Raw genomic sequence first — 25,483 nt, 5'->3', positions numbered from 1 at the left:
GAAAATCAGTCGAAAACCTAACCCTGGTAACGGAGAGTGCTGAGAACTGAGAAGAAAATCTGTGCGAAAACTAGAACACAGAAAAAATTATATACTAGGGGGTAGAGAGAAAGGGAGAAAGATGGGTGGTTGGAGACAAAGTGGAGGGGCGAGATAGAGGGGGAGTTGATAAACGGAAGATTGAGGGGAAGAAGATGATGAATGCTTTTTGGGTGTGGGGGTATTTTGGGTATTATAAAATTTATTAGGGACTCGTTCGTCATATTTTTTTGGAGAAGTACTTCTTAAAAAAAGCCAAGTTGAAGTCACTTTTTCAACTTTTTTACCAAACACCGAGAAGTACTTAAAAACCACTTAATTTGTGGTCCCATGTCTTAAAAGAAGTATTTTTTTTAAGTGTTATCAAACAGTGCCTAAGTGGGTCTGGGTGAATTACATCTATGGGTCTATGCGTGTTGGTGGTGAATGGATTGATGGGTTTAACGAGTCGGTTGTAACTCAGCCCACATGACCACATCCAACCAACCGATACTCACTTAGATTGCAAGCCCTGGCCCATGAGGCTACGACCAATGTATCCCCCGTAACTTGAAAGGCACGGTGACCTTAGATTTCAATTTCCGTTCTTGAAATTTAGATGTCAGTGGTGGTTAAAGAGTTTGTTCTAATTGATTTACTTGAACAACTGGTTTATTATATGTTTTGATGGATAAAGTAGGTTGAATCCTCAGTGGCTTCTATAAAGTCATCAATATGGGGTCCTTGGGAATTAAATTGGTAAGTAGTTTACATGTGATGAGTGTGAATGATCAGAGTGTAGAAATGTATTTCCTGGGCTAGGGTTAGATGGAGCGAATCTTTTATTAGTGAAGAAATAGAAGGGATCAAGAAGGCCATGTACTAACATCCCTTTTTACCCAGGAGTCTGTGCAACGGAATTTGATTATGTGAGTTGACTTAGAGGCGGTTCTTTGCACTTTCCAGCAATGATTTCTTTTTGGTAGAAACTCCAGTAATGAGTTTGCTCTTTCAATGTTTCAGATGAGTTGGAAAAATTCCACTAGTGTACTAAAAAATGGGGGGAATTTTCCAAGAAACTTAATAGTTGTGTCTATCAGAACCGGATAGAATTAGTATAAGTTGACACGTGTATCATTGAAGGAATCTCAAATGGGTACTAAATAAAATGTGATAATTGGAGCAAAGTGAACTATGATCAGGCATTTATAAATGATATTATACTTTATTCCTAAGCACGTGTTAGGAACTTTGGCTTTGTCACAGGTACGATGCTGGGGTGATGTTACTGCCTGATGTGCCATCCAGGCTATCCCCGTATGCTTTCCATGTGAAATTGAATTATAGTGTCAATGAGATTTATTCTCTCTCTAAAGTCATCCCATATGCTTCCTATCAAGGCCATTAGTTATTTATATTTATAGACTTCTAAGCACCCACTTTGCATGGTCTTTTAAGTACATTCGAAAACAATGGGCTTCACGCTTTGTATGGAATTCTTGTTTTATAAAATGAAAAGAAAGAGTAAAAGAATTCAAGAATATGAATTCTGGTGTGAAGCAACTGTAACTTTATCTGGTTAAAGCTTTGTTTTCCAATTGATTTTCTTGACACCCATTCTCCAGCTATCAGTTGAGGGTAGCCATCTGGGTCAAGAACCAGCAAGCTCAAAACTAGGATTGTGGCCCCACATTAAGGTCGGGGTTGAGGGCAGTGTTTACTGTGAAATCATGGTTTTATTTCCACAGTTGGACAGATAAAGCAATCAACCAAGAAGGATAACTCATGTGATGTGCCCAAAAGGAAGTTGACAGACAGCAGTAAAAGTGAAGGAGAGGATTCACTGATTTAAGAAGGTCCAGACCTCTTTCTGAAAAGCAGAGAATATAATGAGGATTTACCATTACTAAAGCCTAGAGGATAAGGTATATGAAACCCTTTTGTAAACTAGTATTTGATGGGGAAGAAAAGCATGCCATTTCTCAAATGACGACCAAACAAAAATGAAGTTTTCTTTGGGAAATGGACCGACCCAAGTTGGACCTTTGGAATTGGAAAAAACTCATGTTTCATGTGGACGAAAAGCATTGATGTTTCCCAAATGATGAGCAAACAAAGCATGGACAGGCTCTTGGGAAATGGGCCGACCCAAGTTGTGGGTAAGCTTTAATCTGTCACAGATCAAATATACTCTGCACATGCACCATCCATGACCATTCCCTCACTAACAAGCCCAATTTGAGATTCTTTTCTTGTTTGGCTTTTCAAAGCTACTATAATCCTGTTAAATCCTTCCAATTAAATTACTCTAAAAATATATTAATCATATTTAATACAACTTAACCATATGATTTATAGTCTAGTGGGTATAAAATACTATGGGAAAAGGTAAGCCTTGAACCCTTGCACGTGGCAGATTAGGTTTGCAGATCAAGGTTTGTACTCTGTATCTCCATTAGAGTATTCCAAGTCCTGCTGCCTTCAGGCATCCTGTTTCCATAGTTGTTATGTACACTGTTGACCCAATTTCGGATGGGTTCCTCTTCAGAGGTTGTATAGATAAGAATCTTCTTTTTTTTTTTTTATTTCTTATTTTTTATTTTTTAAACTTAGAACCACTCTTGTAATGCATAATTCTACAATCTGATCTTCTGTTTATTGGCTATACTTTGAAGCTTTGATAGTTTTGTATATTTTTTTTCCGACATTTCAAATGAGTGCAAGGAAAATCAAACAGTTATAATCACATGATCATACTTATTTTGGCATTAGAGATCTTTTAGGTGGGGCAATTTCAATCTCGCCTTTGCCAGGGTAGGGTTTTTTTGACTTTTGAGGTTCCCGCCATTCTATCCCTGTTGTTAGGTCTGTGGATGGACTCTGAAGGTTTGATATCAATTCGATATTGAATTCATTATTCTAGATTTGGATGTTAGAACATGCATCTGATTAATAATTAAAATCTAAATATATGTATACATATACACACAATTATATAAATTTTATAATTAATAACTTTAACATTTTATATTTATATACATTTATTATATATGTTTAAGTTAAAAATAATTAGTATTTTTTTAATTTTTTATCATTTTAAGTATAATAAAAATGATGCGGATTAAATCCAAATCCATTCTGAATTGGATAAATTGGATTTGGATCCAAAGGTTTGATAATTGGATTGGATGTGGACGTAGATGTTGGGTAATCCATTTTCCTAGCCAATAAGAAAAACCAAGAAAGAACATAAAAGGAAAAGACTTCATATTCACATCAGAATTATAATTGACCTACTTTCAAGATTAAAAAGAAAAGGAGAAAAAGAAGGGAAAGAAAAGGAAAGACCAATATTCAAAAACAAGCAACCCTGAAAGAAAGAAATTCCAGAATTTTTCTTTATTCTTAAGCCTGAGGTAATCTATTGAGTCATTATGTTCTCTGAAGCTTGCAATGCAAGACCACTCCAGACTGTCCTTTTGATAGGAGACCTAATTAATAGAATGGCTTAGATACACACAATTCCATATCTCATCAAGTATTAATTGTGTTTTTGTTCAAATTAAGAAGTTCTCGGATTACTGCACAGGAATGGGAAATCAAGGTTAGCCACTCTCTCACATAGGGAAGGAAATTGCAGTTCTCTCAAGGTCATATAAGTGCTTCTGAGCCTATTTTTGTATTTGGTGAAAAATAATCTAAGTAATATAAAGCCAATCTGGGTTTTTGATGCATCTGAAAGAAGGATTCAGAATCAATTGAGACCTAGACCAGTTCAAACTCGATGTCAAAAGGCTTTACTCTTGAACTAAGATTCTCAATGTAGGCTTGGTTTCTAGTACAATTTAAGTTGAACATCAAGAGCTAATCAGGACAAGAGCTATTTGGTGTCATATTCTGAATGCGTAGACTCAGCTTCAAGTACTACTTAGTCTGGACCCTAAGATTCTAAATTCAAGTTGCAAAGAGGAACTGTCGTTTATGGGATTCCTTAGATTGGATTTGGGCACTTGTTTCCTTGCTAAGTTAGGCCACCTCAACAGATTACGTGGCAATAACAAATCCAGATTGTGTATTAGGTAAGGTATTCACATCAATATTGAAAGAATGAAGGATGAAAAAAAAAACCCATTTTTTGAACCGTTGTTGAGCCGGGTGGTTAGCTGGTCAACTGAGCAGCTAACTGCCCAACTGGGTCCCAGGTTTTTGATGATTTTGACTGGATCATCGACTTAACTGCCCGGTTGAACCTCCAAATCTGCCACTCGGCGAGGTTTCTCGGTCAAGGGATAGTCCAGATTTTTAAGCACCGCAAGAAATAAGGCCCCCTTAACTTGGCCACCTGGCAAAAGGAATTGGGCTAAAACTATGGCCCATCAATAGATGGTGGAAGGAAATATGTGGGAGTTCTGTTTGCCTTTGGCACAGTGCCCATGAGTAAGCCTATGATTTAATATATACAATTTTGGTAGAAAAATAACAATTTAATATTTAGTGGACAAATTTGTATAAACAACTTAAGGCATGTTTGGAACTGATGCCGTTTTCCCAGAAAACGGTGCCATATTGGCACCACTGAGAGATCCGGTGTTGGGGAAAATGACATTTGATTGGTTGGGCATTTTTCTGAAAAATGTTTTCTCAGATTGTTTTTTGGAAATTGGTAAAATGGTGCCTATTTAATTGGGTGTTTTTTCGAAAATGTTTTTTTGTAAGGTTTTTGAAACCGACCCAGACAACGAACCAATCAGGGTCCGGTTCTTGGGTCGAACGATTGGCTCATTTTGACAAAAAAATAAAAAAATGGTTAAAATCATTGAACGGTTCAACTGCCTGGGTTAGCGGTTTACTGACTAAATCAATATTTTTTTTTTGACAAAAATCTGGTTTTGAGACCGATTCCCAGTTTTTTCGTCTGACCGTCCGATCCAATTTTGAAAACCATGATTTTTTCAAACTATGCCTTGAAAATCGGAAGGAACGGTGTTATATGAGAAAATGTCCTTTGATGTTTTTTAATTTTTATACCATTACTAAACATGATTTGTTAATGTGGCATTGAAAAACGCGTAAGTGGTAGAAACATTTCCAAACAAAAAAATTGCTTTTTTTTTTTCAAAAAATATCATATCGATGTAGAGAAAATGGTGATAGAAAAATAACTTTGATTCCAAATATTACCTTATTATCCTTCAAAATACATTTTTTTCAAAAAGCTTGTTATTAATCCTACATGACTTTTGACCCTGCCAAAATTGATCACCCAAACTATTATTTTACCGATGTACTCTCATAAAAGGGTAAAACTACTGCAATAATTGGGATAATTGATTGAATTAGTGGGACAAAAGTAGTTCAGAAAGCAAAATAGCCTATTAATTACTGTTGGCCCACTCAACTTGTCAGGTGGTGCACACTAAGAAGTTTGGGTTGGGAGCCATCAACGGATGATTATTTTACTTAAAAAGTTGCTTTGCTAAAAACATCATTATTAGGTGGCTTTTAACCTTCTGATTTATGTATTTCCCTTGGAACTTTGCAAAACTATGGTATTTTCTTGGTCTTTTCACATTTCAAAAGTTCAAATTACGGTAGATGCACACCATTTCAAACAATGTATGGTGGAGTGGTGGACCCCATTCAATGTGGGTCTTTGTTTTCTGCAGATAGAACACGTGGCAAGTCATAGGATGGTGTAGAATATTAAAGTTAGAGGCCAAACCTGGGAACTGTTCTGTGAGTCTCTGACATTTGTTTGACACAGTTCGATCGATGAAGGGAGGACCCTATTTCCTATAAAAAATGAGCTAGCATTTCTCGAGTCTCTCGACCACTCAACGAGGTCTGGTTCTGGCGCACCACTCACCAACTTGGAAAGAGGCGGCTAATAATGGGGAGCTGCATGGGATCCATACAAATTACAAAGCTTCCTCAATTGGATCCATTCAAGTGGCGAACCCCATCTACTATTTTATTTCTCTGCCCAAAAGAGAAGAAAAAAAAAACTATATCTCATTTGTTCCTCTTCCCCTGCTCACATGCAATAATGCTTGCTTCTTCTCACTCCACCACCCTACAATTAAATGCCCTGCCCCTCCTAAGAGAGAGAGAGAGAGAGAGAGAGAGGGGTTAATGGGTCTAGTACATAGATGGGCTGGAGCCTTTGGGCATGAATATTTTAGGATAGCTCTAGTCCTGTGTCAGGGCAAAATGTAAGTTGTTCTATGACGACCCATTATCATGAAGCAGATGCTCTATTGTCTGATTAACCAACAAAAGACAATGCACTGAGTGAATGGTCAGGATCACCCAACCCAATGTAATCTCTTATTTTTCTTAATTAGGTCTGTGTCACTGTGACTGTGTGGGTGTGTGGGGTGGTGCAGGAGAGGAGGGAGGTGGGGATTATAACCCATCAAGGGAGGGGGGGATTGAATACTGAATAGAGTGGTCCTTGTTTTGATGATGGGCATCAAAATCAAAGTCTTAAATGTCGGTAGAGGAAGCTCTAAACAAGTTTTTATTCTACTAAACACAATGACTTAATGCACTAACTTTTCTCTACTCATTATTGTTGTCTCCTCAACAGTTCCATTAATAAACAACAAAAATGCCAAATTGAGTTGATCGAAGGTACCAAGAAACAGTGTGTGGAGAAGATAAAAGTGACCCAATATTGCCACCATGTGAGCATGGTTTGAGGACAAAGCAAAGGTGGGAGCTTGTAAGCACTTCACATGGGTCGTAGGACATGATATCATGATCCTACCAAGCTCCCCCTTCCCTTCACAGCTCATCTCCCTAATCCAGTAATCCATCTCAGCTCCCACCTCATCCATCTCAGCTCCCACCTCACCACTATATATCTTACTCTATATTTTTTCTTCTCAAGGGATCTCCTCCCATGCTTCTCACCACCATCTAGATCATCATCATCCTCCTCCTCCCAACTTTTTTGATCAATCTCATCATGGGCTTCAGGATGGGGTGGCCCCCATAATACTTCTGGGCTTCAACCCATCAAATGGTCATGATCCAGTTGATGGGTCAGTAGGGTGGATGGATGGGCGAGGAAGAAGAATTTTGGGGTGTATTGGGGGGAAGTTCCTAAGTGTTACTAATGGGATTATAATAAGCTCCCGCCAAAAAGACGGTCACATCGGCACGTGGTCGCTGATTCCGCCAGTTATTAAACTACTGCGACTTTCCAGTAAAACCGTTGAGACCCAACCCCTCCCCAGCTGTAGCTAGCTGTCTCAATCCCCCATGTGACCATCCCCTCCAAAGCCTCTGGGCCTGAAAAGGAGAAAGGAAAAATAGAACCCATTCAGAGAAACAATGTACAGAATAGAGACCACCACCACCACCACCACCACCACCACCACCGCCACCTCCACCACCAATCTAGTCTAATGAGAAGAGAATCAGCAGAAGCAGGAAAAAGAGAGTTGTTGTGGTGGTGGTTATTATTGTGGGTTTCATCTCTTCACCACCACTCAAAGAATTGTGTACAAAGGACATTTCATAGAATTTGGTTGGTTGGTTGGTTTGCTTAGTTTTTCCTTTACTCTCCTCTTAATTATTTCTCTACTTCACCTTCTTTTTCATTCTCTCTCTCTCTCTCTCTCTCTCTCTCTCTCTCTCTCTCTCCATCTCTTTATCTTTTTAAATTGTGTCGTTGGAAAGATTAAATGGCACAGTTGCCTCCCAAAATTCCAAATATGGCTCCCAATTGGGCTAATTTCCCTCACCAGAGGATACCCTCCATGGGAAATTTGATGCCCAACACCACCCAGCAACCTTCTTGGGTCGACGAATTCCTTGATTTCTCGGCGGCAAAGCGTGGGGCTCATCGGAGATCTGTCAGCGACTCAATCGCCTTCCTTGAGGCCCCCTTGATCGAAGAATGCCGTAATTCTCCGACCTCCCTGGGGCCTAGCAACAATGAGTTCGACAAGTTGGACGACGAGCAGCTCATGTCTATGTTCTCTGACGATATATCCGGGAATGTACCTCCCACGGTGTCGTCTTCGAATCCCTCCACGCCTTCGGATCACAACAGCATTAATGAAGACAAGCCAACCCACTCCGATCAGCAGCAAAAGAACGAACCAGCCGAGGTCCAGAGCTCATGTAAACCAGACCCACAAATCCCCCCACCCTCAAATGCCACCGGCGAATCTATTGTCGATCCCAAGAGGGTCAAGAGGTAACAAACTAACAACCCAATTGGGCTCTACGTTCTTATCTCCCTCGTTTAGATCACCAGAAAACAATTCATACGCAAATTTATCATCTTGGGTTGGCTTGAAATCAGGATTCTAGCAAACCGGCAATCCGCACAGAGGTCACGAGTGAGGAAGCTACAATACATCTCCGAGCTGGAGAGGAGTGTAACCACGTTACAGGTATTACAGAATTCAATCCCATTGATCTGTTAATATCTCAATTATTGTTGAATTATCCTCTTAATTATCTAATTATCTTCGTTACAACATCGAATGTAGACGGAAGTCTCAGCATTGTCACCGAGAGTTGCATTTCTGGACCATCAACGCTTGGTTCTGAACGTCGACAACAGTGCTCTTAAGCAACGGATAGCCGCTCTAGCTCAAGATAAGATTTTCAAGGATGGCAAGTGCTTAACTTTTTCTCCAATTAAACTTAGAACAAGATAGATTAATAAACCCAACAGCGTGTATGGCTTTTTGCAAAAAGCTTTGTTGGGTGCTTAATTAGCTTTGGTGATTCTTTAGACAGTCTATGTCTGAGGGGATTCATTAACCTGCTAATTATGGGGTTGTGTGTTCATATGAATGCAGCTCACCAAGAAGCATTGAAGAAGGAGATAGAGAGACTGAGGCAAGTTTATCATCAACAGAATCTAAAGAAGATGAGGAATGCTACACAACCAGCTCCTGACAACCATGGTTGTACTGAGAAGGAACTGGTGCTGAATTGAGGGAGAGAGAGAGAGAGAGAGAGAAATAGAGAGTAGGACTGAGAGGGGACTGAGGGAGGGAGAGAAGAAGGTTGAGAGGCTGTGGTGCATTCTGCTAACCTGCTCATTCACGTGATGTGTTTCTCTTTGGTGTTAGATGGGGTCCCTGACAAGGTTATGAGGTTGGAAGGCAGGAAAAGGACACGTGGGCTTCTCTGATTCTTGTATGTTACAAAAGAGATGGTGGGTGGTGATTGGGTGAGGAAGATTGTTTTGCTTGAAATTGTTTAGGGAAGGGTAGAAGCAATGGTGGTGATTCTTTTCTGTAATTCTATTATCATTGATTTTTTTTTCTGTATTTTTGTTTAAATTATTTTGAGAGGGGGAAGGAGGCAAAGCAATGGATTGTGGTTTGTGGGCGGGGGTCTTGTGTTGGAATGTATGAAAGTCAGGACTGTCAGGGGCCTTTGATGTCTGATTGTTGTACCCTTTTTTTTGTGTTTTTTTGTTTTGTTTTTTTTTTTTTCCCTTGGGCGTAAATAATGTTCTATGCCTGTTCTATTTTTTTTTTCTCTCAAAAAATTGTAGAAAAAGAACTTAAATTTGCTTAAATTTACTCTGAAATATGGCTTAAATTTTCTCACCGTCTCTTTATTATTATTTTATTTTAATTTCTCAGACCTCTGTTGAAGTATGGATTAAATGGGTTTCTTTTTTGGTTAAAATGTACTATTTGGTGCTTGGGGGCAATCCCTATCAGAATATTGGGGCTATAGTTTATTGGAAACAGTGGGAAGTCCCATCACTGTTGCATGCATATATGATATATCTATTTGCAAAAACAATGGGCACACATGCTATTGTCTATTGTCTGTAAGATACAACTCATTTGCCTGGCTGGCTCCCTCTAATCAAGTGGCAGAGCCCCCGTACTCATAATGGAGTCTCTCTCTCTCTCATGCCATGTTATGCTATTGGTCTGTATCTCTATCAATTCTATCATCATTCACAAGGAGGGCAAAAGTTTGGGTTTGGAGCTACAGCACTGCAAGGTGGGCTAGGGCCCCATGGCTTGTCACTTATTTCATGAAAGATGAAACCACCGTTCAATTCAATTCAAGGAGTTGGATAATAGGGATTTTTCTAGACCTGGAATCAGCCACAGATTGCTACCATGTGCTTTATTCTGCCGTGGGAATCTCAGACCGTAGTGGAATGGAAGTCTTATCTTGATTTTGCTGATTTTGGTCCATTAGCGGTGGAATGGAAGTCTATCTTGTGGGGATGGATGCCTGAGCCTCTCATGAATCATGATGAAGATGGAATGCATATCATGTTATAAGCCCCACAACCAAGATGGTCCCACAGTACCACCTTCTGCTTTGCTCAATCACTTTGAGTTTGATCAGTTTGGGGCTTTACGTCAGAGAGGACATGGATCTCTATATATTAATTAGCACAGAGAACTGTTTTATAACGTGGGTGAGAATATGCTATCTGTTGCTTATGGTGTGTGCATTCTTCAGTGTTTTTTTGCACATTAAATTAGTAAGATTTCAGTCCATATATTAGTTATATGATCTATTTATTTTTCATTGATTTATGTATTCGCCTTCAAAACTTTTAACAACATTAAAGATGCTAATTCTAATATATCGTTTTATCACTGATTCACATTTTTTGCTGGCACAGTTGATGCATCATAGATTTTGCCTTAAAGTTTTAATGGCCATTATCTAATGTTGGTCCCTGCGATCCAGGGTCGTAGGAGGATAGATTGGATATGATCCTAAACTTTGACATTCTTTTTTTTGCATAACTAGGCTGTTCTTAAACTCAAATTCGTATCCTCATGCTAATCAGCCCAAGATTTATACCAAATATTTACTGAATCGAGTACAATTTATTATTTCTTCAATCTTCTTTCTTCTTTATGAAGAATGGCAAATATGTATTACAATATCAAAGGTAGAGGTACAACTTGTATTGAGGCCAATCCAATGTGTTTAAAACATCAAATATAACCCTAATCTGACCTTATCTTCAACCTAAGGTTCTCTACCCTGACCCAACTCAATTATGAGGTAGGGTTGGACTTTTTATCAAATAATTTACATATATACATGTAACTACACATAATTTATATGAAACATCACATTAAAATAAACCACAATGTATTCATGTAAATGTTCCCAATGTATGACTGCAATGGGCTCACATGCATCATACTTGATGTAAAAGAATATACAATTACAAGAGTGATATATCAATCTTAATCCAACCCCATTTTATTGGATTGACATTTTCAACACTACCCTAACTCTAACCTAATATTTGTGTTCAAGTAGACCTGAAAAGAGATAAAAGTGAAAGCGAATGACAGAAGAATTTGGCTTTTCTAGCGCCACTTATGGAGAAACTTTGGTTTGTTAAGCAAAGGGCTGAATAGAACACTTGACGTGTATTCTTGTTTCTCTGGGGTTTTCATGAATGAATGGATCGTCAAAGAATGTCATTTTCCCTTTTCAGGACTCTTGTGAATAGTTCGTCAAAGAAAGTGGCAAGACTGAAAGTTACTAAACAATCACCAAAATATCTCTCATCCATTGAGGATGGGATAGGGGGATAGAAAACTCTTCACTTAAAAAGGCTATAATAGAGACGTTGAATCTTCATGAGTTGACATCTAAGAAAGGAATTGGAATTCCTTGTTGGCATCTATCGTCCCCGTTCATTTCGTTTCAGAAGTTTCCTGTAAAAGCATCAAGAGATAAAAGAGAGTTGACAATATGGGAGGTCCAAACTGAATGAACCTTTTGCTTTTCTCTAAATGAAAAGGAAGAAGGTTCAAAGATGGGTGAAAATTGCTTTTCAAGCTAAGAAAGGTTGTGTTTGGATAAGCTTCAAGATGTGTTCTTTTAAAGCCCAAATGTAGAAACTTTGTGCTTTGGTTTTAGATTAAATGCTTTTGAAAACATTTCTTACAAAACATTCAAAACAGTAGTTGGCTCAACTTTAATTGTTTTTCACAGCCCAAAGCTCAAAAACAAAAAGTTTATCCAAACAGAGCCTATCTAATCTGCTAAAAGATAATATGGTTTAAAGTTTCAAGTTTAAACCATCTCCTTTTGCAAAATTCCTATTATCATCAAGAAAAAAAAATATTGAAGTATTTCAATGATCCGTTTTTGAGAATCTCTTTATGTGGGCCTTGGTATTAGGAAATCGTAAGGGACATGGGCTTCAGGGATGATATCAGCCCACACTCTCGAAGAGGAAAGGCGGTATGGTTGAAAATTCTCATCTTAATGACAGCTCTGTTTTCTACCAAAAAACAAAATCCTTTGGAGACCTGTTGTTAGATTAGCTAAAGAACCTTGAGACAAGCTCTCTTTTAGGCTATGTTTGGTTTGAAGGAAAAGGTAGGGAAAGGAAGGGAAATGTAGGGTCATCCATTTCCCTTCCTTTCTCTACCTTTTCCTTCAAAGCAAACCCAGCGTTAGGGAATTAGGGCAGTGCCTATTGGGTCATGGACCCAATCAACAGAAGCTTGGGCCTAAGGCCCTGGGAGATCCATCTCTGCCCCAGGGGCCTATTATCTACATGAGTCCACTTTGTTATTTGTTTCACTATGATATCAGAAAGGCATGGCACTGGAAAAACTTATAATCAATCAATAGAACATCATAAAATTTTTCAAAAAAAAAAAAAAAATAGTAAATCATAAAAGTGGTAACCAATCTGGTGGTATTCATCAAAATTTAGGAGGGTTTTGATTGGTCAAAGCTCTTTAGGTATCATACCTTTCTACCATCACAGGGCAATTTATAATTTTATATGGTGCCTGAAAGGTATAGTACCTAAAAAAATTACATTTAAGTAGTTCAGAATTAAGGGGCTTTTTGGTAACAGTTGAAGTGGCTGAATTGAAAATGTTATTGCTTTGTCTTCTAGTGAATAAGATCTTGAGCAAGTTCGAAACACCTTAGTGGATCAGGATGAAATTGGGTAGGTTACTATACCCTTGAATATTTTACTATTTAATTATTTCATCCACTAAAACACTAAACAATGTCATTCCGTTCAGTAACTTCAATTATTATCAGACGGCCTCTAAAACTTTAGGGCTATAAAATTGATATAATTTTTTTTTTTCAAATGGAAATATTTCTGCTAATATTTCCTCTTCTTTTGCAATCGGAGCTTTATTTTCCACTCTTTTTGAGATATGATCTTTTAAAGAATAAAGAAGGATTACAAAATTTTCAACATAAATGGGGGTTAAAATATAACTAAAATATTTCACCCTTTATTTTCAATAGAGCCTAATTAAATAAATTAATTAATCAGTTGAAAACAAATTGAACCCTTTTAGGGTTTCTTCTGGTATGACCAACCTCAAAACTTTGGCCTTTCATAGTAAGATCTGAATGTGAAGATATATCTTGAGTGCATTATTAGAGTAGTCCTTGTTGTACAGTATCATAGTTCTTATTATTTCTTTAATATAAAAGAGGATCTTTGGGGTGGGGGTCGACTATTCTGGACACCCCTAGATCTGAATTTATTTTACTTGGTATCAGAGCATGTTGTATCAGAGCAGATTGCTCTTTGATCTTCCTTGTCTCTGATCCGTCTTTCCCTTGTGATCTATTGAAAACCTACATCTCTGTCGAGTGGTCCTGGACTGTTTTGATCTATCCAGGAACTCCTCTTATATTTTTTGTGCACCCAGAGAAATTTTATTGGATCTCTCTTGTTTGATCTCCGTTTGCAGCAATAATTGAAAGGAGTTGTCGCCCAATCCTTCTCAACATATTCTAAAATTTTCACGAATATCCGTGAAGTTTTGAAGAGATTTGGACTCTTCTTCTTGGCTGCTGCGCCCATACTTTCCTTTCCTGGATTGTGTTCAACCTCTCTTCATTTTGGATCTTGAGCAATCTCCAGTGAAAGTAAGGGGTTTCTATTTTAGTTTTTTGACTCTCTTGGATTGATTACAACCTATTTCTCTTGTATTTGGATCAAGTTTTGCTTCAAATTAATTTCTTTAAACTTCAACCGAATCCTATTTGTGCTATTTTCTTGCTAAAATGGCTTCAGATAGAGGTGATATCATCCCAATAAAGATGAATGGACAGAACTATGGGATGTCAAAGTTTCACTTTGACTTTTATGTTGAGGGAAAGGGTTTAGAAGGATATTTGAGTGGAACGGTCACCAAACCAGCTGAGACTAAGGCCAAAGCTTTACAACAATGGAAGTTGGACAATGGTATACTTGTTTCTTGGATTTTGAGTTCTATTGACTATCATATATCTGTTCCCATGAGGAGAATGAAAATAATACATGAGATGTATATGTGCCTAGAAAATGTTTATCAATAGTCCAATGTATCTAAGCAATATCAGATAGATTTAGAAATATTCTCTTACAGCCAAGGAGATAGGACGGTGTAGGAGTATTATTTTGGTTTTCTTGATTTATGGGTTGAATATAAGATTGTTCACATTGAACCCTTAGATCCAGTTGAGTGTGTAAAATATCTTCAAAAGCACTTTGAGAAGATAAAGGTGACTCAGTTCTTGATGAGACTCAGACTTGAATATGAAATAATCAGGTCCAACATTCTGAGTAGGGGAACACTTCTAGATATGGATTTTGTTTTAGGGGAACTTCTAAGAGAAAAGACTAGACTTCTCATTGCAATCGGGTTTGGTGGCAAGATGGCTGAAGTTAGGGCTGAAACAACGTTTGTTGCTCATGGGGGTAACAAGCCAACCTCCAAGGACCTCTTCAAAACCTAGTTCTATGAGTGTAAGGGTTTTGGACATATAGCATCTTATTATAAGAAGAAGAATGTGTGTACCTATTGCAAGCAATATGGTCACATCATTCCAGACTGTCTAGTCCGACCAACTAATGGCTCTTAGAAAAAGACTCAGCACCGGGCCTATCAGGCAACAGATGGACCAGCAATAGACACTATATCTACTAAGGGTGAGTCCTCAATGAAAGGTGAATCAACAGGTGTCACAGATGAAGAAAGGGTTTGGCAATTGGTATATTCTGCTATTTCTTCTACTTTCTCTGCTATTGGCTTGTCTGGTAAATTCTTTGCATATTGTTCCTCCCCTTCACATACTTGGATTATAGATTCAGGTGCCACCAACCATATGATAGGAGCCTACCTCAACCACCCAATCCCTTCCACTAAAACTCACCATAAACATATTATTACTGCTAATGGTGAAAAATTAGACATCATTGGTAGTAATGATCTGTCCCTTCGACTGTCACCAAACAGATTCTTTCCTCTCTCCAAAACCCTTTTAGTACCGAACCTTACTACTAATCTGATTTTTGTTGGTCAACTTGTTGATGAGGGAAATGTTCTCACTTTTTCTCATGATGGTTGCTTGATACAAGACTGATACACTAGGAAGGTGAAAGGGAATGGGTGTAGGTTGGGCCGTCTATTTGCACTGGAGTTCGAGAAATCTCAATCAGGGGCATCCTCAGCTTTACTTAGTTCTTCTTTGTCTGATTCTATGTTGAGTTATAGAAATAATATTTGGGATTTATGGCATAAACGATTGGGTCATCCATATTCCCCAAAATTAAAAATTTTGTTTGACTCTAGTTTGATTAAGAATAAAATTCCCCCTGTTGATACTTTTGATGTTTCTTGCATTATGTGTTGTTTGAGTAAAAGTCGTGTTTTACCATTTCTTCATAAATTTGAACATGCCACTAAACTTTTGAGATAATACATAGTGATGTTTGATCTACTTCTATTACTTCACAATTAGGGTACATTTATTTCATATTATTTATAGAAGATTGTACCGGATATACTTGGATTTATTTTCTGCGATACAAATCGGAAGTCTTTGGTGCATTTAAATTGTTTCATACTATGGTGCAAAATTGATTCAAGTGTAGTGTGACTATCCTCTTCTCAGATTCAAGGGGAGAATATAGAGATGGAGACTTCTTGGCATATTTGAGGAGTCATGGAATTCAGTCTCAACGCAACCGCCCAGAAACTCCACAACAAAATGGTGTAGCTGAACGAAAGAACATACACATTCTCAGTGTTGTGTGGACACTACTACAGGAGTCTCATACTCCAACTTCGTTTTGGGTAAAAGCAGCCAATACAACCGTGTATTTGATCAATTTTCTTCCATCCTCTGTTCTAGGCAACACCTTGCCCTTCCAAAAACTTTTTGGTCATCCCCCTGATTTCTCTAGTCTTCATATTTTTAGATGTCTTTGTTTTGTTCATCTTCCTGTTCGTGAATGATCTAAATTAATTTCTCAGTCTGCTATGTGTGCCTTTGTGAGATATAGTCCTGATCATAAAGGATTTGTGTTATGATCCTGCTATTCGTTATATTCGGATTTCTCAGAATGTTGTGTTTCTTGAACATATCTCCTTCTTTGCTGGGGTTGTTAGATTGTCTGCTTTTTCCATCTCTGTTTTGCAGGATTTTGATTCAAATGACATTACTACTTCCTCAACCAAGTGAGATCTTCTTGTCTTCACCCGTAAGCGGCTACGTGTCCTGGCTCCTACGACTACAACCCTCCTACCCAGTCTAGAGCATTCTTCTCAGGTATCCTTTGTAAGTGATACCTTGACCCAAGATCCTCCTATTTCAGATAGTAGTTTAGTTATTCCACTTCGTCGTTCTACCCGTATCTCTAGACCTCCTGACCGCTATGGTTTTCCTTCAAACCATAGTTCCTTTTTTGTTGTACTTTCTTCCACAGATATCCCTAGATCTTATTAGTAAGCCATTAGAAGTTCTTGGTGGAAAGAAGTTACAGATGCTGAAATTCATGTCCTCCATGAGAATGACACATGGAATATTGTGCTAGACCCTCTAGATACTTTTATTGTTTGAAGCTGATGGGTCTATACGATCAAACTAAAATCAGATGGCTCTCATGATCGATATAAGCCCTGGTTAGTTGCCCAAGAATACAGTTAAGAATATGGGATTGATTATGAAGAAACATTTGTCCCGGTTGCTAAGATCACAGTTCGAACTCTTATGACCATTTCTGCAGTTTATTCCTAGACTATTTATCAATTAGATGTAAAGAATGCATTCCTTCATGTCGAATTAAATGAGACAATTTACATGAAACCTCCATCTAGATATTGCAGTGATCTTTCACGTGTCTATTGCCTAAAGATGTCTTTATATGGCCTGAAGCAGGTACCTAGGACTTGGTTTGAGCTCTTCTGGGATGTTGTTGCAGTTGGGTATAATCAGAGTTTCTCTGACTACTCCTTTGTTAAGAGAAGACCTTAGGGTATTACTATTCTTCTATTATATGTTGATGACATGCTCCTAATGGGGGATAACTGTGATGACATTTGTGAGCTGAATTCCTAGATTATTTATCAATTAGATGTAAAGAATGCATTCTTTCATGCCGAATTAAAGGAGACAATTTACATGAAACCTCCACCTAGATATTGCAGTGATCTTTCACGTGTCTATTGCCTAAAGATGTCTTTATATGGCCTGAAGCAAGTACCCAGGACTTGGTTTGAGCTCTTCTGGGATGTTGTTGCAGCTGGGTATAATCAGAGTTTCTCTGACTACTCCTTTGTTAAGAGAAGACCTCAGGGTATTACTATTCTTCTATTATATGTTGATGACATGCTCCTAATGGGGGATAACTGTGATGACATTTGTGAGCTGAAGTCCTTACTTCATAACTCATTTTATATGAAGGACCTAGGTCCTCTCACTTCTTGGGTTTGGAGGTTCATCGTACCAGTCGAGGGTATTTTATTTGTCAACAAAAATATGCCTTTGATCTCATCAAACTACCTGGAATCACTGATGAGAAACATGTTGATACCCCCCTAGAGCCGAATGTTAAATTATCCAAATCCAAAGGCCTCATCCTTCCTGATGCCACCTTGTACCGTTAGCTTGTTGGCTCTTTGATCTATCTTACTATGACCAGGCCTGATATTTCACATGCTGTTCAGGTTGTCAATCAATTTGTCTTTGCCCCCAAACAACCTTATATGACTGTAGTTTGCTAGATCATCCGTTATGTTTGAAATACCTCTCAGGGACTATTTTTCTCTTCTTCATCATCCATACGGTTGAGGGTTTATGCTGATGCTGATTGGGCTGGTTGCCCTGACACTCGTCGATCCACTACTAGGTGGTGTGTCTTCATGGGTGACTCTCTTATCTCCTGGAAGTGCAAGAAACAACAAACTGTTTCTAAGTCTTCCACTGAAGCCGAGTATAGAGCTATGTCTTCCGCATGTAGCGAGATTGTTTGGTTGAATTCACTTTTCTTTAACCTTGGGATTTCTCTTCCTATACCTATCCCTCTATATGCCAACGACACCAGTGCTATCAAGATTGCATCTAATCCAGTTTTTTCATGAGAGGACTAAATATATTGAGATGGATTGTCACTTTATTACAGACCTCCTTGTTGCAGGCTCTATATCTCTTCCTCATGTTGCCTCTCACATGCAGATTGCCAACATCTTCACCAAGGCCATGGCCAAGAGTCGACATCTCATTCTTATGGGAAAACTGATGCTGATGTCTACGCATCAGTTTAAGGGGGAGTGTGAATATACATTTTGATGTAAATTATTAGAGTAGTCTTTATTGTACAGTATCATAGTTCTTATTATTTTATTTGTTCTTTTTATCTTTCAGCCCTGTAAGGGCATTCTTGTAACCGTACATACTTTTCATCTCTTTAATATAAAAGACACTCTTTGGGATGATGATCGACTATTCTGGACACCCCTAGATCTATATTCTTGTATATCTGAATTCAATTCATACTAAAGAACAAGATAACCTCAACATTCGGATAGCGTGATTGATTTCTCTTTAAAGGTGATTGAAAAGCATGTGAGTACCGATTGACTATGACATTTCTGCTGCTTCACAGCTAGGGGCATTAGAAACTATTAAATCACGAGACTTTTGGTCATATAATTGAAACAAATTAACATGTGGTATGGCAGGCCAAGAGTTAGAAATCCACAACTCTGATGTGTGGTAGATAAAGCAACATGAAGGTAGTTCTCCTTTTAATAATAACATTTGTCTCTCTAATTTCTCTGGTTGTTTCCATTATTATACTACTAAACAAATTATTATCTGTCTGTCTCCCTCCAGATTTAGTTCCTGAAACTTAGTGGAAACATCAGCTAGATTCCTTAATTATAATTTATAATTCTCTAGATTAATTAATTTATGCAATCTTGCTATAACCAGTTGATACAACTGGTTTGCTGGGCTGGCTCCCTTTTAAGTGTTGGGTCCATTACTAGTAGCTCAATTGTTCATCAATGTCTCAATTTGATTGATGCATGGCCAATGTGAAAGAGAGAGAAAATAGTTTTTTTTTCTTCTTTCGTTTTTTTTGAGGAGCTGGAGAAATACAAATCAGGGATAAAAAATTGGGGTAATTTTGTCGATTAGAGTTTGCGCCAATCATGCCCAAATATATTGTGAATGAAAAATATTGACTAGGTCTAGCAGTCAGTTCAAGCCATCTAATTGATAGGCTTTTTCTGTAACATATTTCAATTTCCTTTTTTTTTTAGGTTTGTTTGTTCGAGTGAAGCAGATTCTAAATTTTGTGCTAGTCTTAGACTTGACTTGAGCCCATTAACAAATAGTGCCCGTTTAAGAGGAATTTCACGCTGTGGCTTCTGGTTTTGCAAAGTGGTCCCCACATGAAAAATCTCAGAACCTATGTTTCGTGAAAAGTAAGGAAAGCCACGATATGCTTTCATTCAGCCCAGAAGTCCACTTTCCGGCTAATTTTAATATGTTCTTCTTCAAAGCCATTTAGTGAAAATACCTCAATCAAAGCTGAAGCCCTACCAAACGGGCCCCAAGGTGGCTGTGTTGACTTGAGTTGAGGTGGAGTTGTTTGGGTTGGGTTAGGGCTTAGGATGAATCTAAATAAAATTAGGTTTGGATTAGGTTCAGATAAAGTGAATTCATATTTGGATCCAAAGAAGTAGCCTGGGCTTGAGTTTGCAGATTGAATGAATAGGAAAAGAAGGGGCTTGCTAATGCTGTAGCCTACTATCTTCAAGAAGCCTTATCTCCTTATCGGATGAAAACATAACATTTTTTTTTTTGGGTAAAATACCAACCCTGAATTAGAAGAGATAGCCCTAGTTAGGAGAAACTATTTCATAGTAACATTTTTTGGGTAAAATACAAAAACCTCCTGTCAAATTTCTGACAATCATAAAAACTTCCCCTGTAATTTTATTTTAATAAAAAACTTTCTTGAATTTTCATAGAATTCGACAAAAACTTCTCTTCCGTAATCAATCCAAATGATATCGTTAAAGTTATAAAATTGCCCTTAATTGTCAAGTGTCATTACAATATTTCAAAATACTAGAATTGTAAAGATTTCCAGGTTCGTGGAATTCAATCGATGCTGTATGGAGAACCAGAGCGTGTCTTTTAATGAATAAAATAATTAAACAATAAAACAGTCAATGGTATAGTACATTAGTACTTTACCCAACTTCATCTTTAGCCCGTGATCTCCTTAAAACTTATTTACTAAATTACAAAGCAATAAGTTTTTCAGTTCAACCACTTCAGCTGTTATCCAATGCTCGCTAACTATAATTTATTAAAGTAATCCTCACAGCCTAGGATTGTATCGGTCTAATTGGATACAAATTGTTCACCCAATTCAGTTTTGCATATGTTTGTTTGTAATTATGATTTACATTCTTATTTGACACACAATTTGTACTTTCCTCATTTGCACTTATTGGCAGTGGAAATTTTGTATCTTAGAATTTGATGCAAAATTTACACTACCTTCTTCAATTCTTTCCCGTATAAAATGAGGAACACATCATCTAGTTTCCTCACTCTCAAAAGAATAACCCATCTACCTCCATTCTCTTGCATAGGTGGGGAAAACCTCATTTTACTTCTCATAAACAAATAATACAAAGTCAATTTGAAGCAAAAGTAAATAAAAATTTGCACTCTCACGCATTTACGCTAATGCAAATGATATTTGCACTACAACCCAAGCTGAGCCTAAAGGTTTTACATCAGGGGTTTAAGTTGGGTATTCCATTCGAAAAGAAGAATATACACAGCATGAGATCTATGCCGTTCAAAATTTAACAAATGCTCAACCCAAGCCCGTCCAAATTGCACTCCTATTTTACATTAACAACATAATACATATCCGGGTCATTTAGGAAGTTGAACCACCAGATGTTTGGCAAGAAATTTTAACTTTATATCTTTCATGTGGATTAGCAGGACTGCTAACTGAGTTGCCCACAAGGTTGTGGCTTTTTGCGCCTGTTTGGTTTGGTATGGTTGCACTGCCTCTGGTCCTCCTTGGCTGGAATCTCTTATAGAATCTGAGAAGTGATGAGCAATTAGATTTTAGCACAGATTTCACAGTCTGAAATTATCTTTCATATAATCTGCTGCTGCCATGGTCCAACAGTCTGCAGCCTTGGTTGGTATATTGCCTGGCTAAGGTTGACGGGTGGAAATTTGGAAATCCTGACTTGCAAGTGCACAAATAGGAAAATAAGGAGCAATTCTAGGACATAAACACATTTTTTAATACCAGTTTCACAAAATATACATTGAACTGTAAACTTTGCACCATGAGCAATTTAACAATGCATGGCCACATGGTAGTCTCATGTTGTAAGTTGTAACATTTACAGGTCCAAATGCACGAAGCATTACCTACAAATAGAGGTGTCAATTGGACTGGATTTGGTTCAACCGATCCAGTCCAATGTGAGTTCACTTAGAAATGGACTGGGCCCAATCCAGTTCAAATCCAATACAAACCAAATCCAATCCAATCCATTAAAATGTAAATGGATTGGATTGGATTGCATCCAATCCAAATCAAATGAAATATAAAAAATTATATAAAAGCACTTTTGGCATTGAAAATGCTTTTTTGTAAAAGTACTTTGATAAAAGTATTTTTATAGAAGTGATTTTACAAAAGCATTTTTTTAGAAAGTACTTCAAAAAAAGCATTTTTAGAAAAGTACTTCCAATCCATATATATATATATATATATATATATAGAGAGAGAGAGAGAGAGAGAGAGAGAGAGAGAGAGAGAGAGAGAGAGCAATAGAATTTACCACTATATAAGAAGTGTAACATGATATAATAAAATTTGACTTGAAAGTCAACTAATTCCACAAACAATTGCTCTTTAAGCTACAGAAAAATAAATTCAATTTCTGGTCTTAAATAATAGAAATAAATCATTGTTAGACAATCTTGTATGCCCTTAGCTTCAATCGGATTTGATGTACTTTTGTTATTTAGTGAAAATAAATTAAAGTGCATGTTTGATTCATGTTGTTTGGTGTAATTCTGTGTAACACCCTAAAACTAGACACTTATAGAAACTTGTGTTAGTTTTAAATGTTCACAGCCATTGGATAAGTTTGGGGAGATTTATCTTGCCAAGGCTGATATTGATGTGCCACCAAATGTTGGGATGACTTGTTTCAGCCATCAGGGTAAGACCCAAGGCACATGTAGTATGGGATTGCTTGAACCCTTGAACCGGACCAGATTTTCAGTATTGCCTTAGACCTTTGAGAGAGATGGGCAAAATTGGAAAGTTACACCTGGCCCCTAGACTCGATTATAACACATCACTAGGTGTCGGATCGGGCTGTATTTGATGTGTCAATCAGTGAGATCCTTAGTGGGGGTCAAAACCTGGACATGTTGGGGCAGTCTAAGAATTCATCTGAGTGAGTGGTCATAGTGACAGGATCAGCCCCTTTGTCGGACAATGGTAATGATCGGGAATGCACTATCTCTGATGGAAACCAAACTGCCGGCAGTTGATTTCAATCGTTGGAATTTTGTTTTGCAAAATTAATATGTATATGTATATGTACGGTTTCAAAAGATTTGCAAAGGGTTTTAATTCCCGGGATCCATGTGAGTAGAGAGTGCGGCACTGTTCCTTGCAGCCGAGGGAGAAGTCTTTCTCTTGTCGGGCAGCGTTTGATCATTAAGGGCTGAGAGGTTAAGTGTAAGACCATTTAGGATAATACCTGATGGGCTAATCTTGCACCTGCCCACAGTCTCTGGGTTTTTATAAGATGGCTTGGCCCAGAGACCACTTAATGTAAGTGTTGGGCCCATAGTGTCCATGTGATGGGCTCAAGGGGGTCACTGAGTCTTTCAGTGAATTCGGCTGGGCCTTGTAATAAAGGCTGGGCCGAACCCATGTGGCTGGTGTGTAGATCAATGTTTGGGTTCCACGCCATACAAAGAAGCCCAACTGGGCAGCAGGTTGGAAACTAGTTAAACACTGAACACTTAATGGGTCAAAAGCCCATTTCGAACTGGGCTGATATGATCACCAGTTCATGGGGCGAATCTGAGATTAGTGTTAGTAAAAGGATTGGGTCTTTGACCTTATCCACTCTAAGAGACCAAAATCAAATTAGATTTGAATCTGGTAACCTCCTGATAAGATCAGGAGTTAACTAACTTAATCTGCAGATATGATTAAGATTAACCTCTATCCAAATACTGATTTGGATTGGGATAACTCCCAAAATATTGGAAGGTTTCTTAATCAAGAAGAAAGAGGAGAAAACCCTAGTAGAAATATCAAATTTCGAACTAAGGGGTTTGAGCAAGCAAGAAACACATCCTACAATATGAGATTTGATCTCTCACAAACTCCAGAGAGAAGAGACAGTTCTGCCCTCTTCGTCCCTGGACTTTTCCTCATTCAGCCGCCGCCACTACCTGTTGGAAGATTGGATCTTTGCAGCAACAGGAAGTCAAGAAAGCAGTATTGACAATAGTCTTGCAAGATAGACAAAAGGATTCGGTGTTCAAGGTTTCCAGAGGGTTCTTGTGAAGAATCCAGTGTGTAGGATGCACCCTGCTGGTTCCGTTCCATCCACAGCTGTGTCATCTTCAGTAGGAGCGGATCTTGGTTACTTCTTTGAGCGTGAACACCAACTTTGGGAGATATTATTTCTCCGGATCAGGTATAATCCTTCCTGTTTCCTTTTGGTTCAGATCTGGTTTGTTTATGGTTCAAGTAGGATCCTTGAATAAAGTATTCTAAATTTAGGGAATATGATTCCCAGTTGGAAGAAGGTAGGAATTTTTTTTGAAATTCGCCCCCCCATTCTGCACCCTTCTTGGCCTCCATTAGATTGGATCCTACCATTCTTTCAGTGGTATCAGAGCCAGGTTCGAATCTTGAACCAAAGGAAAATCAGATCTGACCCTGCGCAGATGAACAGAAAATGTTCTGCCAAGATCTGCGCAGATTGCTTTTTTTTTTTTTTTTTCAAGAAATGGTTTCTTGTTAAGGGCGTTTGATTTGAAATTAATTTTGTTAAATCCAAAAATTTATTTAGAATTGTTCTTTATTTATTTTTGATTTAATGGACTGTTCGAACCTGGAGATCGCAATGCAGATTTGGCGCAGATAGTCTGCGCACCCTTTTTCTTCCTTTTATTATTATTCGGTCTGTAAATTTAAAATCTACATTTATATATAATTTGTATAAATGTAAAAATTAAATACAAAGTTTTTAAGATTTTTTGAAACTTTTCTTTTGTTATTTTAAATTTAATAAGTAAGATATGTCCAAAACCAATCCAAGCCCGATATATCGGATTTCAGATGGGATTTAGATCCAACTGTTTTATAATTGCATCGATCAGATGGGGATGTAATGAATCCAATCCGTTTACAACCCTATTTTAGGTGTTATCAGATTGCCCTAAAGTTGGATATGCCAAAAGGGCAAAGATGACAATAATACGATGCTAAATCCAGCTCGGCGTGATCTGACCCATAGCATAGGAAAAAGACAAAGCATCAGGCAGGCTGTTTATTGACCAAAATGACCTAGGTGCATTACCCTTTTCACATATTGGTAATAAAAGAAATGGGTAAAGGGAGAAAATGTGGTATGAAGTTATATACATAAGGTGTCATTAGCCCATTAATTACTTGGTGTAATTATAAAATAATCTCGGATTAGCAAGCTGAGAGGAAGGAAAGTTGGTCAATGAGATTTTAATTCCCATAGACTAAAAATTCTATGTTTTTTCTGTTTAGATTTGTGTAGGACCTGGGAAAGTTTATTTCTTTGGATACCACTTGCCCAGGTAAGTGATACCCATATCTTAGATAGGTAAATACTTTCCACTTGAGACTACAACTCCATAACTCAAAAATATATCACTACTTATCAATTAATTGATCATGGTGCATTATAATTAATATTACCTTTGGTTACTATCAAGTTTCATGGTATCTCTTCCACTTGAGACTTGACACTACATTGACGTTAAGGTTTATTAGTGTCCTCCAAAACCCTATCAATTTTCTCACAGACTTCATTATATATCAACCGAATGGTGTGACCTAAAAGGAGATGGAATGGCCATCAACCCTAATTAACCACACAAGGAT

At 37.8% G+C, this 25,483-nt stretch overlaps 1 protein-coding gene across 1 annotated transcript; it reads left to right on the top strand.

The window, feature by feature from the left end:
• Window positions 1–7,028: 7,028 nt before the first annotated feature.
• On the top strand, window positions 7,029–9,594 carry LOC148877598 (basic leucine zipper 34-like). The gene is made up of 4 exons (XM_088942205.1): window positions 7,029–8,227; window positions 8,336–8,426; window positions 8,526–8,652; window positions 8,841–9,594. Exons 1-4 carry the CDS (start codon window positions 7,710–7,712, stop codon window positions 8,978–8,980), a joined length of 876 nt encoding a protein of 291 aa, XP_088798331.1. The 5' UTR covers window positions 7,029–7,709; the 3' UTR covers window positions 8,981–9,594.
• The last annotated feature ends 15,889 nt before the right edge of the window (window positions 9,595–25,483 follow it).

Source organism: Nelumbo lutea, chromosome 1 (assembly GCF_056320005.1).
Source record: "Nelumbo lutea isolate HS-2025 chromosome 1, American lotus-T2T, whole genome shotgun sequence".
NCBI classification, from domain to species: Eukaryota; Viridiplantae; Streptophyta; class Magnoliopsida; order Proteales; family Nelumbonaceae; genus Nelumbo; species Nelumbo lutea.
The sequence above is the reverse complement of the archived record's forward strand: the minus strand, read 5'-3'. Positions and strand labels throughout refer to the sequence as shown.